Source organism: Drosophila busckii, chromosome 3R (assembly GCF_011750605.1).
Source record: "Drosophila busckii strain San Diego stock center, stock number 13000-0081.31 chromosome 3R, ASM1175060v1, whole genome shotgun sequence".
NCBI lineage: Eukaryota > Metazoa > Arthropoda > Insecta > Diptera > Drosophilidae > Drosophila > Drosophila busckii.
The window spans coordinates 10423107-10440688 of record NC_046607.1 but is presented as its reverse complement, the minus strand read 5'-3'; the positions used below and the strand labels follow the sequence as shown (position 1 = coordinate 10440688).

Sequence of the window (17582 nt, the reverse complement as noted above, 5' to 3'; positions counted from 1 at the left end):
TATGCACATCGCTTATTAAATTAAAGCAAGAAGAACTGTAGCATGCATAATTTTCAAGATACATGGCTACAAGTTATTGAATTAAAGTTGGATTGTAAGTTGTATTAAAATGAAATAAACCAACATGCTTGAGTTTTGTTTTTATAAATTTTAATATATTTCATGAAAACTCTTGGTTTATTTACCATAATCCTCTTTACAACTGTTTTTATTGACTAAATGTGAAACATACAATTTGAATGCTGATATTTTCAAGTATGGAAAGTAAACACAAAGTAAACGAAACAAAAAATGCAATGAAAACTTGTTCAACAGCTAATTACTCCTTTTTATGCTATATATTTAATTATAAATAATTGCCTAAGCTTAGCGATGAGAAAAAAATTGGCATCTATTGCATCACTAGTGTTAATGCAGCTACTAAAAATCTTTCTCTCACTTCTACTCCACTTATTACGCTTCCTCTGTTCATTTTTTGGTCGTAGTACAATTAGTTTAAAGCAGTTAGATATTTAATAATTACTTCCACGCCTGCTTGAGCAATTTACGCGACGATAAATGCCTAACAATCAAAGAGCCCGAAGTGAGCACGACTAGTACTATGGAAATTAATATATAATCAAAGTCCTCCTTTAACAAATCGAACGTCTTAGACGGCGCAACACGCGTAACAAACACATCTGCAATAAAATAAAAGATTAATTATGAAAAACGATATGCACAACAATATGCACTCGCCTAAGCCAGTGGCGACGACTAGACAGGTACTCTCTAGACCGCTGGGTGCGGTATAAATATGACGCAAGCGTGCAACAGTTTGATTATAGTTTATATGATTCTCTGTGGGCAAAGGCAACTCCGGTATATAAGGTATGGCACCCTCTTCACGTCCTTGCGTCGTCGATGCAATGGGACGACGTGGATCCAACAAATGCCACGGCATTTCAACAATAGAGCCACTGGCAGTACCAACTAGAATTAAACAATGTTAAGGATCTATGGCCATATATATTAGTATAAGCAATTGCTATACATACTCAACACGTGCTTGTTCGTAATGCCACGTTCTGTGATGGTCTCACGCATGGCTTCCACAATAGTGGGTATGATATAAGATTGGCGCTCTACGAGTGGCATGAACGGGGCCTGCAAAGAGCTCCAAACGCTGTTATTGCCCTGCGCACTACCCTCGTATAATTCCAGAGTTGCTGCAATAAATAAGCAAAACTTAGCTAAACATATTTGACTCGAGTTTATTCTACTTACTAATCTCAGTGCGGCGCACTTTTTCATTGAAAAACGAGTAGGCCAGCCAGTTTTCAGAGTGCACAATGTGCAGAGGAGCACGCACCTTGCGATGCGTCATTGAAAAGATAACGGAGCCGGACACCACGTCGATTAGGTATAAATGTAGCACAGCTGCAATAATAGAGGACTTGATATATAAGTTCTACATGTACATATAACACAATCTTACATTTATGGGTTGCATCTGGGGCTTGAGTAACAAAGGCAACCAGGTTTGGATTGATATACTTGTACAGCACTGAGCGATCGCCCAGAACACGACCCTGCGAGTGCACATGCTCAATGGGATTTTTGCCAGCAACAGCTATAATTTGTTGCTCCGAATTGTGACCGCCCAAACGCACATTCCAAATGGGCAAGCATGTTAAGCTCTACAACAAATAGTATGGGGTTAGCTGCTGCAATTTAAAATTAACTCTGCGTTACTTACACTGCCCACATTTTTCACAAAGTAGCCCTGCAGTTCAGAAGTCTTCACATCAGCGGTATATAAATACATTCCATGGGCCTGTAATAGTTATAAATGCGGGTTGAGTAAATATTTGAACGAACGCAAAACTTTTTAATATTTACCAAGGGCGTTGCATGTTTGGGATGCACATGCGCCTGATTTGCAGCATCTAGAATAAGTATGGCTTTAACATAGTCCTGAGGTGTTTCCGGCAGCAGCGATAGTTGCTTAATTTTGTAATCCAATTCAAGTAGTCCACCCTCAGCCGCACGTCCAGTTATAGGATTGAAGCGGAACAAAATGCCATTGCCAGTGGACTAATAGTAGCAAAGAGTTAGATCATGCACATATATATATATGTGTTTCAAACAGTTTTGAGCTTACCGCAGCCTTGGCTACAATGGTGCACAGTGGTTGCAGTGGAAAATGTTTGGAGGTGCGTTGCACAATCAGACGCATTTGCTCGGAATTCTCGAAGCTAGCCACATTGGGCAAATAGAGCTTCCAATGATGTTTACCAGCAACGTTATCGACGCCAAAGATTTTGCCAGAGCGTGTCAACAACACCAGCATCTTGTGCAGGCCAAAGGAATCACGGACTAGTCCAGCGCGTTGCGTATCCGTTGGTGGTGGTCCCAAGCCAATAACATGCAGAAATAGGCTCTTAATCTGCAAAGCTTGCGTGGTAATACGACGCAAAAAGGCACTAGCAATGTCACCTGTAAAGTTCAATAATAATTTAGAATATAAAAAAATAGACGTACTTAATCCAAAAGGCAAAACAATACAAATAAATAAAGAAATTCATCTCATTTTACAAACAACTTACTCTGCAAACTGCTGAAATCCTCTTTTGTAAGCAATTTTTAAAGTATGGCAAAAGATTGTTTTATGTTGTAAGTTTATTTATAAGAGTTGCTTACCTGATTTTCCCTTCATTTCGTTCTCCAATGTGCCTTCTGTATCAGCGAGTGGCAAATCAATAAACTGTGAATCAATAACATTAGCCAACGATTCCTCGCGTGTCCAACGTATGCGTCCTTGCTGCACCCCCACTATAGACTCTGCACTGGTAGCAAACAAAAACATACAACTCTTGCCATCATTATTGCGCTTTAGCTTGCAGTCGAAGGCACGGAAGGTGGGTGTGCCATAGTCTTCAGAAAAGTTTACGCTCTGTTCCAGCTCAGGTACTGGCGAACAGTTGTCCAGGTACACAGCGTTGATTTTAAGCAACTATAAGAATATAATAATAATAGTAATTAGTTTGTTGCACCACAAGTAAATTGTCACTTACGTCTTTAACAAGATCTGCATAGACCACAATTTTTCGATAGTTAAAGCTGCCAACCACATAGGTGTCACTCTTTAGGTCCGGACATACAGACTGTGCTTTGTTGACGCTAATTAATTTCTTGTTGACTATAAGCACGCCTTTTAAGCCCTGTAATGATAAATCTAAATTATAATATCATATGAAAAATTCACATAGAATAACTTACCGACAATGCTTGGATTTTAGTGGTAGGTTCTGACTCGAGCGTTGTCGAAATAACCTGAGTACTCTTTGCCACCAAATCTATGCTGATAAGTTGTTTGCCCTCCTGGCACACGAAATATGTACCACTGAGCAAGCAGCTATCGGGCTTGATCCAGGCAGCCATAATCTTACTAGTTCCGCCAGTTGTATGTCCCGAAGTGGCAAAGTATGCGGTTACTTCAAGATGACTGCCCCAAGCAGGCAAGACATGGTACAGCGCGGAATTGCTATAGAACCAAAGTGCATCCTGTGCCCGCTCCACGTTTAATGGCATAATAGACCATTCCCACTCAATGGCACCGATGTTAGTGTTCCAGCCGCGTACCAAAGCCGGTGCACTGCCCTGCACAGTCAGCAGGTCGAATCCTAGATGTGAGCCCATTGGTGCCGCAGCAGTATCGCTGCTATCATCAGAGAAACCGCTTGCTTGCATCAGCTTTATGTCTCCACGTTCATTACCTTCCAGCACTTGTCGCCAGATAATCTCGCCGCTCTTGGGGCATATTGAGGCAACCACTTGCTCGTGTGTACTGACTAGTACACGAGGCTGAAAATTGTTTAAATCGATGTGCGCTTGCTTAAGAGCCCCGACATGCACACTACGCCTGTTTCAAAAGGGTTTTTTTAGTCAATGTTCAATGTTCATGATAAATTGTGTTGTGTCACTTGCCAGTCAAATTTCTTAATCTGGTCCTCGTAAAGGGCTGAGCAGGTGTTAATTATTAGCAATAGTGATAATGATAACGAGATTAGCGCACCGGCTGTGGGCAGTGGACAGCGCATTTTGTATAGTTCACTATTGGTCACCCTTTGAACTAGCTTAGGCACGAATTATTTAGTAACCGACACGTTTTTATGTTATAAATTAAGAAAACGTCAGTAATTTGTGACACTTAGTTTTTTTTCCGCTTTTTTACAATTCATAAGTGTGAGCAGTACAACAACAGAATTGAGTAAATGCGAGTGAGATGCAAATAACGTAACAAATAAGCGAGTATTATCTGCAATGATATTGTGGGAGCAGGGCAGCAACCCCAATTCGTTCGATTAATCGTGTGCCGATAATTTATATATCGTAAAAATTAATCGGTTCAAAAAACTTGACAATGGCGCTAAAAGCGTAGTATCGTTCAAGAGAATTGTACTTAAAATGTATGTTTTCTGTGTCAAAAGTTTGAATTACATACATAACTAGTTATGCTAGTGTTCTGATCTCAATGTTAGCTGAAGCTTGTGTATTGATGAATACCTTGAATTAAATATGAGACACTATAATTTGCTAACGTCATGCTTTTATTGGCTAACAGATATATGATAACAATGGCAAAATATTGGAAGATCGTTTGCATATTTCAAGGCTTTGTTTGTACCAAATACAGAGGAATAGAGAGCTTCTTTCTAAAAAGTAACTTGTTCTCGATTGTTTGTTCTTATTAATTAATAGGTAGGCGTATACAAAATGGAATGGGCATGGCTAAAAGCCATTATAAATGCAATAGAGTAGCTACATAATTTGTGACAGTAATTCAGAGCACTCATTGGCTTCATACTGTAGTTATTTTTGCGGAGGGCAATGGAATTGCTCACCAGCTTAATTCGTCCGGCAGTCCGCCGGGATATTCACCTGTGAGGCAAGCAGTACAGTGACCGGGTGCCTTAGCAGTTCCCAGTTGCTTGCGCTGCACTGTTTGCACCAAACCGGCAACACTCAAATAAACCAGACTGTCGGCGCCCACATGGCGGGCCAACTGCATGGGGTTCAACTTGTTGGCGATAAGCTCCTCGCGCGTGGGTATATTGATGCCCATGTAACAGGGATACTGCAGCGGTGGGCTGGCAATGCGAATGTGCACCTCCCTAGCGCCAGCATCACGCAGCAGCTTTATTATGGGGCCAATTGTGTTGCCACGCACAATGGAGTCATCGATAAGCACTAGTCGCTTACCAGCCACATTTCCGGACAACGCGCCAAACTTCTTTGCAACGCCTAGTTGTCGCAAACGTGTTGAAGGCTGAATGAAGGTACGACCCACATAGCGATTACGGCAAAGGACCTCGGCGAATTCCAAACCTGATTCTCTGGCGTAACCATGAGCTGCAGCTGTGCCCGACTCCGGCACCGAGCTTACAATATCCGCCTCAACGGGCGCCTCGCGCCATAATTGACGTCCACACTCTAGACGCACAGAGTACACCATTTGACCTTCGAAGATGCTGTCGCCACGTGCAAAATACACGTACTCGAAAATACAGAAAGCCATGCGCTTAAAATCTGGGCGCTCCACGATGTCCACGGTGCGAAAGCCTCGGCGCGTTAGCTCCACAATTTCGCCAGGCTCAACCTCGCGCACATAACGTGCGCCAATGGAAAGAAATCCGCAGCTTTCGCTAGATACTACCCAGCCTTCAGCGGGAGTCTCGCTGTTGTTTGCTGCTGGACCAGAGTTGATAGGCACAATTTTGCCGATGCACAGTGGCCGATTGCCGTAAGTATCACGCACGGCATAGATCTTGTCCTTTAGCATAATGACCAGCGAATATGACAACGGTGCGAGCATCATAAAGTGTCTAATGCGCGCTGGCCAGTTGGGACCATCGTGCTCCGAGACGTCCTCTGGAGCACAGCAAAGAGATTGCGCTATAAGTTCGCTATCGCTATGCGTTGACAGGCCGACACCTCGACCCAGCACCTCACGACGCAGAGATTCATTATTGACCAGCTCGCCATTATGAGCCAGTGCCAGCGCGCCGTGTGCTGTGTGCACCACAAATGGCTGACAGTTTACTACCCCCGAACCACCAGCCGTTGAGTAGCGCGTATGTCCAATTCCTAGATTTCCACGAAGGTTCTTCATAGAATCGTCATTGAAGAGCGTGCTGATCATGCCCATACCCTTGTGGACATTAAAGTTTTTGGAGCACTTGCCCTCACTGGTAGCAATACCCGCAGATTCCTGACCACGATGCTGAAGGGCAACTAGTCCCAAGCAAATCACGTGTGCAATGTCGATCTGAGTAGGCCAATCGCCGCAGGCAATGGCACCAAAGACACCACATTCATGCGTCAAACCGGTTAGCTCTTTGCTCTCACTTATGGACAGCGTTCCAGATTGCGACGGTGACACTGACGTGGGCGCCTCGGCCTCCACTTGTTGCTGTTGATCGTGCCTTGCAGTGCGCACATGTTCCGCCTGAGCGTTTAGCGACGAAGTTTCGTTGCTGCTGCTGCACGACATGTTGCTACAGTTGTATAGCTAAATTAATTGGTGTTGTTAATAACCAGCTTATTATAGGCAACGATTTGATCTGATTTACCTGTTGATTTATGCAACGGTTTTATATACACAAATCTTATATGCGCAAAAATCTTTCCGCGATCATTAGAGTATCGATGCAAAGGTATCGATGCCATTAGGCTTACATCTATCGATACATACGATCATGTAACGACAAAAATATGGCTTAAAATAATTCATAAAATCAAATTCTTAAAATGTTGTCAGTAAAAATCTATAAACGAGCGCCTTTAATGATTGTGAGGTAATTTGTTTTACACTTTCAACGTTAAGTTTGCTAATTTATTAATAGATCAATATAAAATGTTTGTACATTAACTGTAGGGTATACAATATCAGTGGGGAAACCACTTCAGGGCTCTTGTGGCAATCAATCGATCAGCTTACGTGAGGAAAGTAATTACATTTAATTGCTAGATCAAGATATTTCTTAAGTACTCGAGTAATTATCATACATACGTGAATCTTCAACGTATTTTGATAATATACATTAAAGCTTCAGCATTTCTTAATTTCACCCTTGAAAAATTCTGCGCTTTGCAACTTTTGGTTTTCTGGACTATCCAACAGCGCTTTTGCTGTTTCTATATCAGATTTTATAGTGGTAATCAGAGCGTCCAGGGAAACAAAGTCCTTCTCGGGGCGCAAATATCCAATAATACAGACTTTCAGAATTCTACCATATAAATCGCAGTCAAAATTATGCATCATATGTGTCTCAACGCTCTTTTCCTTGTTGCTATAGAATGGATTCCAGCCTACACTTACGACCATTTTGTGTACATCGCCATTGTCCACATTTCCCCAGCCGTAGTAGATTCCAGTTTGCAGGCAATCGGGCAACGTCTTCACCACTTCCCGGGACAGGTTGGCTGAAAAGCAATGCAAATAAATGTTACTGATAAATTTGCTGCAGCTGCAGTCGTCTCTGCGAACCTGTTGGAATCCCAAGCTCCTTGGAGCCTCGACCGAATCCTCGAACGATTTCGCCGCAGGCATATATGGGCAGTTGGTTGATCATATTATGAATGCTCTGTTTGTAGGACTTTGTACTCGACTCTTTGCGGTTTAATAATGAAATGCAATTGCTGGCTATTGAATTTCTTGGTATAACTTTACCTTCAGTTACTGTGCTTGCCAATTTCCTGATACAGCTGTCAATTAACCATAGCCAATAGTTCGTATGTAATTATCTCGTCTACTCACATAACTGCTAACATTTCAATAAATACGTGCTTTATAAAGGTAAACCAAGTTGTCAATCAGCTGATTTATAATCGCAGTAATATCGAAGTCGGCTATCGGCAATGCAAATCGAAAGCATAAAATTTTATTCACAAACTTCGTTAAACAAAAATAATACTGAAATAATAACAAAGAAAACTTTTGCTGTTACTGACAGACACCCAAGCATAAGCTCATAATATTTTTATGAAACTTAACGAATGTTTGCATCTTGATTTAAATTAAACCGCTTAATTACAATGTTACCGATGGTATCGATGCCATACAACAGAGGTATCGATATTCGTGTGGCACATTTGGTGTTGATTATCTAAACATTTTATTTGTGAAAATGAATATTAACGGTGTAATTTTAACTAATAGATTACTCCAACGGTGTGCTGTCAAACAGATAGGTGAATATTTCCCACATTTTATGTAGCTAGCTCTCACAATTGTGTATTTTCAGTTACATTTTCCACAAAGCCGACACAACAGGCAGCCGCAGCTGTGCCCCAACAACAACAGCAGCAGCATGAGGTAGCCGCTCCTGTTGTCCGTAAGCCCATAGTGCCTGCACATTATCGCTTTGTGTATCCGGAGTTTCTACCCGATCCCAAAATAGAGTGGCGCAATGCTGTGCGCGAGAAACTAGAACGTCTAGACATGCTTGACCGTAGGCGACAAATAGATCTGCCCGAATTTTATGTGGGCTCAATTCTAGCTGTGACAAGTGCTGATCCTCATGCAGCTGGCAAAACTAGTCGGTTTGTAGGGATTTGTATACATCGCGAGCGCTGCGGTCTGCGTGCTAGATTCATACTACGTAATGTTATCGATCACCAGGGAATTGAAGTTGCTTATGAGCTTTATGATCCTACCATACAAAAAATGGAAGTGCTTCGACTGGAAAAGCGTCTCGATGATAGCCTTTTCTACCTACGTGACGCACTGCCAGAGTACAGTACATTTGATGAGAATATGGAAGCGGAGCATCTGGAGGAGGGAGCCCTTGTGCCTGTAAATGATATAAAAGTAGTACTGCGTCCACGACCCTGGCTAGAGCGATGGGAGCGTCAAAATTTGCTTGGCGTGGCAAATATGGATCAATATCTTAAAGACAAGCATCGCAAGTCGGCAGAGAAAGTGCAAAAGCCATGGGAGAAGTACGATCTAATGAAGCAGTACCGTGCTACCATTCCCGAAGAGGAACAGAAAGAGATATTTGCCGAGATGCATACCGAGCTCCATAGTCTGGAGCTCCAGCGGAAGCGCAACAAACGAAAACGCTCTTTTGTCAAACCCAAGCATTTGGCGTAGATTTATCATTTACGCATGTACGAAAATTGTTATACCAACTTGTAGTTTAATAAAACCAACTTACTGTTGATCTTTTGCCGTGAGAAAATTCAAACTTATGCATATATGTTAAGACTCAAAATGCTACTATATTTTATAAGTTAATCATATGGTAGGGGGTGTGCCTAGTAGCTTATAAGCAAAAATAATTTACAATTTATGTCACACGCTCATCAATATACACGATATTTATAAAAGTTTATAAATGAAATTGTTGCATTCCAGCCTATGATTGTGACGACTAGGTACAGCAGAAAAATTATAGGCAAAGCGATGAGTATGATGCGCGTATTCTTCAGATGTGGAATGCCTGTAGTGAACAAAATTTGTTATAATCTATTGGTTTTCTGTATAAATGATAGTTTGTACTCACAGTTATAGCCCAGGAACGTGATGTACACGTAATAACTCATGCCCATTAGCCAAAAAGAGTTTCCCAGAAACCGCGATATAAACCAAGTCTGACTTATTAGCCAATTGTAGAAGAATAGCTGAATAAAATGCAGCAGCATCAGAGGCGGAAAAAAGGCATTGAGATGCACATCAAAAGCGTATCCCCATTCAATGTCTGGCTCCAGACTGTTGGTGCGCAAGAAGCGGTTTGTCACAGCCCAAAAGAATGATGCAATTATAATGCCAACAAATATGCAATCAACGAAAACCACGTAAAATATGAAGGATATGCTTTGCCAGAAAGTCAGACCCAGCACATATGCAAAGCCCAGTGAGGTTACTGAAACACAGATATTTGTAAGATTTGAATGGATCTCTATTTTAACATGACTTACCACATAGACAAATGACCAAGAGCACTAGAAATGCGGGATCGTCGCGCGCAAATTGAGATTTGGTTTGTTTCCTGTAGTTAAAGTTTCTATATACCTTCTGGGGCGCTATAAATAAGTAGATCATTTGCCAGAGAGCAAACTCAAAGTCCATTTGGTTGAATTTTAGCAGACGTCTCAGATATTTGTAGCTTTTTGATGTTGCCGAGAGACAATCCTTGCGATAGCCCACAGGAGGAGGCAAAGGGGAGTTTATCCGCGATGCGCTCGAATAGCCTGACACCACAGAGGGCGTCGGCGATGTCGAATACTTGACGTGACTATATTGACTCATTTTCGTGGATTTAAAAACTAAATATTGTAAACGTAAACTTTTTGCATCTTTCTTGTCTGCATAAACAGCTGATTATAGGTTATCTAGAGTGGAGTCAAAAAGTATCGATGTACACTACTCACTCATCAAGGTATCGATGAAAAAGTTATCAGTGTGACCAAACATCAAAAAATAAATCAAAACGACGGTTTGGATTTAAAAGGTTCATATCTTAACCACAGCCTATGTTGCATCAACAACCAAAGGTTGTGTTGCATCAAAAACCAAAGGTTGTGTTTCATCAACAACCAATGGCTGTTTATTATCGGATGTCATTTCGCTATCATAAAGCTTTTAAGAATTTGAAATTTCCTCTCAAATTTACTTATTTGTTTGTTATTTTGTTCATAACTTAGCTAAATAATTGTTAGACTGCTGCCGATTTGTTAGACTTTATTAAGCTATGTATAACCATGGGATTAAAATTCTTGAATACAAAAATAAGTGATAATAACCAGATTTTCAAACTGCTTTGTAAATTACATCCTGGTCTTGCCTATGCACTTAAATGTAAAATCAACTTGAATTCAATATTTTAAATTCTTTATGTATCTTAATAATTAAATTTGTAGACATGAATAAATTTCAAGTTTCCTCGGTATTTTTAGTATTTTTATATTCAAGCAAAGGCATATTACACAAAGCATTTGAATTGATTTTCGTGCATTACATATGTAATACCATTAATATTTCCCCTATAAAAATCGAGAAGTATAAACACAGACTAAACACCCACAATTGCTGGCGAGTTCAATAGAAATTGCCTGTTTCAGCTGCCGATGCTGTTTCTTCATATGCGCCACAATTAAGGCATCATTCAATGTATTTTTCCGCGCTATGCGACATCATTGGAAAGGACAACGGTCACCGATCAGCCGGCTACGGGCAATTTATGGCGCAGACTGCTAGCAAAAGCAAAGAAGAAAAAACAATAAGCAATCTTTATCACATTTATTGCAATGCCCTTTGGCATTGACAACTTCGCCCAAGACAAAGGGCAGCGGGAGCCAAGGAAAAAAAAAAAAAGAAGTAGAAGAAAAAAGGTCAAACACTGATAGTCGGATACACAAAAGGGCAGTTACGGCGCGCGCGCGCCGAGAATTTGAGGTCGTCTTAGAGGTCAAGACGGTATAAGGGATGCAAAAAAGGACGGTTCGATCTTGAGCAAAAATATATGTCACTTTATTGAGTAGTAACACAAATTAAGGGAGTTTTTTGAGTTTAGCTCAAACTCTCTTTTCCTCAATTGCAGTTTACGTGCAGTTGAGATGAGTTCTTTGGATATCCACTTGGGCGATCGATCTTGTCCACACAGGACATTTCCGGTTCAATTGCAACAATTGCGCTTTTGCCATGCTGTTTGTTTCCTCCGATTGCCTGTCACCTATTCTTTATATTTTTTGTTATTTATTTCAATGTCTATTGGTTTTTTAGCTCATGTTACAGTTTTTGTTTGGCCAACTCAAACAAGGAGTCATCTCTCAGTATCAGGACAAATGTCCAAATTGGCCAGCCATTAACACGAACAATACTATTTCTCTCACTAAAAAAAAAAACAACAATGAGCTGCTGCCGCCATTTCTTGGCGCCCATAAAAATTAAACGAAAATTAAGCGTAAACATGAGAATTCTGTCACATAAATCCCAAAGGAGCAGTCACTAGACTGCACCTTGCCGGCAACTATTTTTAGCCAGGGAATTGGAGCTGCAGCTGCTGACTCTTACTCCTTCTTACATCTGCAGGCACACAGACCTATGTTGAGTTATGCGTTGCTGAGGTTGCTACTTGATTAACACATGTCCTGCTGCATGGGCGACTTGCCGTACAGAGATGCGGGTGTGTCCTTGTACATGTAATTCTTCAGCTCATCGCCAGTAGTCGCACGACATGTAAATGTTTAGTTTGTTGATGCTCTTAACTCATTCATTATGAATTGGAGGTGTTAAGTGCGACATATGTGTAGCTTATGCCAAGATTTATGCGATGGAACTTGGGGTTATTTTATGTAAATCTTTCTAGAGTCGCATACTGTTGAAAATGAAATCCCTGCTTTATCGCAAACTTGTGAATTTTTCATCTTTCCAATTGCAGCCACAAAACCGTTAGACCCACAAGCTTGGCATGGATCATAAAGAATGCCACAAGATTATGATCAGCAACATGAATAATCGTCAGCACACAATAAATACAAAACATATAAAGCAAACGATCAATCATAGGATTCAAAGGCAGACGGGAAAATCCTTAAGGAAATTAAACAATGCGCAAGGAACTTAGCAGCGATTCAAAACTGAGGTTAAGGGTGAGGCAATGTTGCGCGTGCGCAGCGCACGCTCCCATTAAATGTTTACGCTATTACGCTTGGAAAAAGGACCCAAATAGGCAGTCAAGCAAATAGGTAGAGAGATTCTCTAACGGAAATACTCAATTCTAGCGCGCCAATGTCGCGACCCTTGATGACATTTGGCTGCTGTATGCTGCCCTCTTGGCACACGCGGCACACACAGTGCCTTAAGATCCCTAGCCTGACCCCGACTCGACGCCAAACCTAAGCTAAAGTTCAATACGCGTGCACTTGGGGTTGTCTTGGAATAACAAAATTCCTGCACAAATGATTTTCTTATGCCGGGTCCTTTGGGATTTTTTTGTTGTTTTGTTTTCTTGTGTGTGTATTTCAAGAGAAGTGGCATTCAAATGAGCGCGAGGTTAAGTCTCACCCTTGATCTGGATGTTTAGCGTGCTGCTTAACAGCTTGCCATCTGTCCAGACCTAAGTTATGGAGTTATGCACTAATTTTTGATAGTTCATTTTTCTGTTGTAATTTTTCAAGCATGGGAATTTGTATGCTTGACTTTTCAGAGCTCCTAGCTGTTACAATTACTATGTACTTGCTATGTGTGTGGGTTTTTCTTATGAGAGTTGTAGGCTTGAGAGATAAAAAACCTATTATTCAATGTAATCGAACTGTTAAGTGCTGTTAACTAGAATATAAGACTTTAATTTTAATATATATATTATGTAACTTTTTTCTAGGTACGTCCTCTTTGTAGTCTTATTTAACATATGTTCCTTAGGTCTACTCTAATTCCACTGTAGAGCTATTCACAATGCAAGAATCTATATAAAAAATGCTCAAATTTAACGCCAATTGCACGCTCATTCATAAATTCCGAGCGTTTTTGATATTTTTCGTCATATCAGCACTGCCCCATCAAGAGGGTATTTTGATTTCACGGCTGTCTGCTTATGACGATCGGTCCAATTAGCACAGGACAATTGACAGATTGTCTGTGGATAAAAAACTTTACGTTCAACTAATCCCGTCAGCGTGTGATTGGCGTGTTGCGAGGTGAGCTCAAAGTAAGATGCAAGATTTTAATCGCCATGTATATAAAAGACTTGAATTGAGATCGCCAACAATATGGAAATGTCACGCTTATCGATGCAGAAACTCAGAACGGACAGCAGGCCGACAGTTGCCTTTGGCCTAACTGTTGTGGTTTAACAGCAAAAAGGAAGTTGAGACCGCTGCTGCCTCGCCCAGAACTCAGTTGCAGTTCTAGCTCTTTGCGTTTGCTGTTGTTCTTGTTGTTGCCGACGCCGACGCAGCACATGAAAACGAAACCGGATGAAACACGAAAATAATAACAATATGTGTGCGTATCCTGTGCCAGGATATTGGCGCGCTGGCACATTGAAATCGTATTTTCATGACTACAACAACCAAGAGATTTGCAAAAAGAAAATTAAAATGCAGGCGTTCTTGTTGGTTGTTGGTTACCCCCCACCATTCAAGGTAGTGCCGTGTCCCGTGTCCTGTGTCCCGTGGCCGCATGCTCGACCATTTGGCACTGTCATTGTACTGCTGGTGCTGCTGGCGCGACCGTTATTTGAATGACATTTGAATTTGTGGAAACTGCAAAACGAAATTCGTAGCCAGCATTGTTCGCTCATGAGATGCATGGGCGGCAATTTGTTATGAGGAACGATCGAGCAGGCTGCCAGCTCAGCACTCTTCATATGATGATGAGTTCATTATGCGCAAGCAGATGATATTGCAGACAAAAGAACAATATTGAAAAAAATACTAGAGGCTTAAATGCACAAAACTAAAATACGTTAAAATAAAATTGAATCATATACGTATGCGCACCATTTTGTTAAATAATAATCTGTATTACTCAATTGCCCTTAACTTCATAAGCCTACCACCCCATAAAAAACACTCAAGCACGTAAAAAAAGTGATCATACCAAACCACGCCCCGCATGCAACACCCTTGACAGCTAAAAAGCAAATTCCCCTCGGCAATTCAAGAGGTTAATCACATAATAAATACCTTATGTGGAACATGATATTGACTGCAATTACCATGTCAAGTTTTTTTCGTTGTGTGTGCTACCCCAAAACTCGGAATAAAAAACACACCCTACAAAAAAAAAAAAAATGCGCGATAAGTGGCGCTAAAAATCACATTAGGGGTGTTTACATGACTTTTCGATTACGGCATAATTTAAAAAACTACAAACAGTCAAAGAGAGCAACAGGCAGAGCACAAAGCAAAAAGGTAGGGGCAACGAAAAAAAAACGGAAGTTGTTTTTTTTTTTATGAAGTGCGGCCTTTTTATTGGTGGTTAATTTGAGTGTGCACTCGATATGACGAGGGTAACCCGATGTCGTTGATAATGATGATGACGCAACAAGTAAAACACACACAATAAAAAATAAGAAGGGTTCCTCGCTAGGCTCGTGTTATTTATAAAGACGCGTAACAAAGCAAAGGGTTGTTCTCGTTGATTGCCCAATGTGTTGAAGGCTATAAGTAGCTAAGATACTCTTGTTCTTGTTGTTGTTGTTGTTCTTGAGCACTTTTCAAGTTCAATGCCTGGGATTTTGTGGTGCCACGCGCCTTAAGATGTCAGCCCGAGGCATTGATTGGCCCCTGCTTACGTAGGTGGTGTTAAGCAAGACAATGGGATCTGTCTATAAATAAAATCAAATAATTTAAACTCTTTTTGGGCGCTCGTTTCATTTCATTTCATTTTGTTTTATTGTGTGCTGTTAATTCGGAGTTTTTCTTACCCTTCTCTCAATGTGTGTTGAGAGGGGGCTATGAAAGGGGGAGTGTGCAGCACTTTTAAAAATAACAAACGCTTATGATGTGTGGGCCAAAAAATGGTGAAGTCGAGGGTTGAGTAAGAGCCAAAACAAAATGGCGGCATATATTGATCGTTGCGTACTTTGAATGCAACGGAAATTTTTCCAAACAAAATGAAGCTATATGTTTTGTTTTAGCAAAGAGTTTTTGCTAAAAATTATTTTTAATAAAGTGAATAATTAATCTCTAGCCCAAAGGCAAGCTGTCATATGCATTATCAACTGCAGCTGTTACAATTTACACGATTTATCGAACTCACCACCAATAATGACATCTAAACAAAACATAAAATCAGTGAAAGGGGTTAAAAATCACCTTTATTTTGAGGGTTTTTATTTCAGCAGCACGAAAAATTTCTGCATGAAAAGCAGCGAAAATAAATTGTAGTTTTGTTGCGCTGCTGATACGGCAAAATATGTATACGTAAATGCCACATGGAAATGTGGCAAGCTGAGCGTTAACCCAACCAGCGAAAATTCAATTGAAACAGTAACCAGCTGGAAATGGAAAAATGCGCTTAGAGCTAAACAATTGTGTCCAAAAAAAGATGCAAAAACATAATGGATGCACTTCAAAACAGAACAAATGAGACGACAACTTTGATGGATGCCTCACCTGCTTGACAACGAAAGGCTTGTGACCAGCTGTGTATGGACTCGTACTAGTATACGATAGCTAACGGCAACTTGAAACCCACATCCGCTCATCAAATGGTACGCTTAACGTTTTGATATGTGCATTGACAACTTGCTTGGATTTCAAATATTTTTTAGCATCATTTAACACCTGTAAACGATAATGATGGCAGCAGCTCTAATTGCTCACATTACCAGACATTTTCCAGCTGACATTTGCACTTCGAAACTAACAAAGACCAATAAGTCGATCTTGGAACCAGATACCAAATAACAAAATCCAAACAAAGCAGCACACATGTTGCTTTCTAAAAAAGTATCACTACCCAAAAGATAAAAAAAAACAATGCCAACTACCTGTTTTTTATTCACATGCCAAAAAAAAAATAAGAGAGAGAAAAAATACAGCGCAAAAAATAATATCGATTCATTGAGAATTTTTGGCAAACAATTGTTAAACTGACATGAGAATTACAACCCTCCGCTGAGGGGTGGTTGCGCTAACTCACCCCATGGCTGATCAATAATTTTTTGCCTGCATTTTTGGGTTGTTTTTTGAGCGTTTTTTGCACAATTTTTTCCCACTGCCAATTTCATTGGCTGTAAATGAATTTTTTATGTGGCAAGGCGTTAAATTGTTCGGTTTTTGCTAATTGTGTAATGGGCGGCTTTGACTTTTTATATATTTTGATTGGTTTTTGTGAGCTCAGGAGTGGGTAATGGTAAAGGGTTCATTTGGTTAGGATACGCACTCCCAGGCAGCTTTGATTACGCTATTTACACAAAGGACAGCTGTGGTCCAGCCTAAATATATATAGAAATAAAAAAAATTCAAGCATAGCGCAAAAAGTAGGAAAATTGGGAATTCAATCGAGTAACCCATACATAGACACAAACACATCGACAGTTTTTATTGTTTGCGAGCGGCAAATGTAACAAACTGTCCAAACGAAAGGCATAAACGGCTGTCCAGTTCACGCAGGACACTCACTGTCTGTCTGCATGTCCTTCTGTCTGTCCAGTGCAAATAGTCGAGTCGAGGCAGCAAAAGAAGAACGCGTGTGCAACCCCCACACTGAGGCACACGCTGCTGTCGTTTCGACTTCCTTTTTCTCCATAACGGATGCTGGACATTATCGATGGCACAGCCAGTCAGCAGCAACAAAAACAACAACAATGTGATTTTTTTCGTTATTTTCAGGCCGCATGTATATACATACCATATATATATATTTTTAACCATTGTTATTTTTCGTTAACTAAAGTGCCATCAGGGGCAGATGTTTTTATATATATGTACCGCATATATATATTTTTTTTGTCTATTTCTATGTTCGCTATGTAGGCGCTGCTTTGTAGTTGACTGACTCCCTCTCTCTGAAATGATTTTTATTTACATACGCCTGGACATGCTGGAACTGTAAAAATTCTCTTGGCTGGCACTCGCAACTA

General features: G+C 40.6%; 5 protein-coding genes across 6 annotated transcripts; 1 reads left to right on the top strand and 4 right to left on the bottom strand.

The window, feature by feature from the left end:
- Positions 1–148: 148 nt before the first annotated feature.
- Positions 149–4215, bottom strand: LOC108604690 (ER membrane protein complex subunit 1). 2 transcript variants are annotated; one of them, XM_017994246.1, is made up of 13 exons: positions 3970–4215; positions 3262–3904; positions 3057–3203; positions 2683–2995; positions 2589–2609; positions 2144–2478; positions 1882–2076; positions 1739–1816; positions 1478–1679; positions 1267–1419; positions 1038–1208; positions 739–972; positions 149–680 (listed from the first exon to the last, which is right to left on the bottom strand). In XM_017994246.1, exons 1-13 carry the CDS (start codon positions 4080–4082, stop codon positions 520–522), a joined length of 2766 nt encoding a protein of 921 aa, XP_017849735.1. In that variant the 5' UTR covers positions 4083–4215; the 3' UTR covers positions 149–519. The 2 variants fall into 2 exon arrangements, with proteins under 2 accessions (XP_017849735.1, XP_017849736.1); XM_017994247.1 differs by lacking the exon at positions 2589–2609 and having other exon boundaries at positions 150–680; positions 3970–4213.
- Positions 4216–4582: 367 nt separating this feature from the next.
- LOC108601988 (amidophosphoribosyltransferase) lies at positions 4583–6701 on the bottom strand. Its single transcript, XM_017989982.1, has 2 exons — positions 6615–6701; positions 4583–6553 (listed from the first exon to the last, which is right to left on the bottom strand). Exon 2 carries the CDS (start codon positions 6533–6535, stop codon positions 4883–4885), a length of 1653 nt encoding a protein of 550 aa, XP_017845471.1. The 5' UTR covers positions 6536–6553; positions 6615–6701; the 3' UTR covers positions 4583–4882.
- Positions 6702–6787: 86 nt separating this feature from the next.
- Positions 6788–7906, bottom strand: LOC108604570 (putative riboflavin kinase). The gene is made up of 3 exons (XM_017994100.2): positions 7715–7906; positions 7532–7654; positions 6788–7467 (listed from the first exon to the last, which is right to left on the bottom strand). The coding sequence occupies exons 2-3, from the start codon at positions 7614–7616 to the stop codon at positions 7094–7096; spliced, it is 459 nt and encodes a 152-aa protein (XP_017849589.1). The 5' UTR covers positions 7617–7654; positions 7715–7906; the 3' UTR covers positions 6788–7093.
- Positions 7907–8067: 161 nt separating this feature from the next.
- On the top strand, positions 8068–9232 carry LOC108604568 (39S ribosomal protein L19, mitochondrial). The gene is made up of 2 exons (XM_017994098.1): positions 8068–8235; positions 8289–9232. Exons 1-2 carry the CDS (start codon positions 8172–8174, stop codon positions 9137–9139), a joined length of 915 nt encoding a protein of 304 aa, XP_017849587.1. The 5' UTR covers positions 8068–8171; the 3' UTR covers positions 9140–9232.
- Positions 9233–9259: 27 nt separating this feature from the next.
- LOC108604569 (protein unc-50 homolog) lies at positions 9260–10351 on the bottom strand. The gene is made up of 3 exons (XM_017994099.1): positions 9967–10351; positions 9552–9911; positions 9260–9488 (listed from the first exon to the last, which is right to left on the bottom strand). Exons 1-3 carry the CDS (start codon positions 10295–10297, stop codon positions 9352–9354), a joined length of 828 nt encoding a protein of 275 aa, XP_017849588.1. The 5' UTR covers positions 10298–10351; the 3' UTR covers positions 9260–9351.
- Positions 10352–17582: the final 7231 nt, after the last annotated feature.

Excerpts from the sequence above, each read along its gene's own strand:
- LOC108604570 (XM_017994100.2), bottom strand. The coding sequence starts at position 7,616 with ATGATCAACCAACTGCCCATATATGCCTGCGGCGAAATCGTTCGAGGA. Across the intron at positions 7,468-7,531 it reads GGAGCTTGGGATTCCAACAG|CCAACCTGTCCCGGGAAGTG; the intron begins GTTCGCAGAGAC and ends ATTGCTTTTCAG.
- LOC108601988 (XM_017989982.1), bottom strand. The coding sequence starts at position 6,535 with ATGTCGTGCAGCAGCAGCAACGAAACTTCGTCGCTAAACGCTCAGGCG.
- LOC108604568 (XM_017994098.1), top strand. The coding sequence starts at position 8,172 with ATGAATATTAACGGTGTAATTTTAACTAATAGATTACTCCAACGGTGT. Across the intron at positions 8,236-8,288 it reads GTGTGCTGTCAAACAGATAG|TTACATTTTCCACAAAGCCG; the intron begins GTGAATATTTCC and ends GTGTATTTTCAG.
- LOC108604569 (XM_017994099.1), bottom strand. The coding sequence starts at position 10,297 with ATGAGTCAATATAGTCACGTCAAGTATTCGACATCGCCGACGCCCTCT. Across the intron at positions 9,912-9,966 it reads CTTGGTCATTTGTCTATGTG|TAACCTCACTGGGCTTTGCA; the intron begins GTAAGTCATGTT and ends TCTGTGTTTCAG. Across the intron at positions 9,489-9,551 it reads CACGTTCCTGGGCTATAACT|GCATTCCACATCTGAAGAAT; the intron begins GTGAGTACAAAC and ends TGTTCACTACAG.
- LOC108604690 (XM_017994246.1), bottom strand. The coding sequence starts at position 4,082 with ATGCGCTGTCCACTGCCCACAGCCGGTGCGCTAATCTCGTTATCATTA. Across the intron at positions 2,996-3,056 it reads ATGCAGATCTTGTTAAAGAC|TTGCTTAAAATCAACGCTGT; the intron begins GTAAGTGACAAT and ends ATATTCTTATAG. Across the intron at positions 1,209-1,266 it reads AGTGCGCCGCACTGAGATTA|CAACTCTGGAATTATACGAG; the intron begins GTAAGTAGAATA and ends TATTTATTGCAG.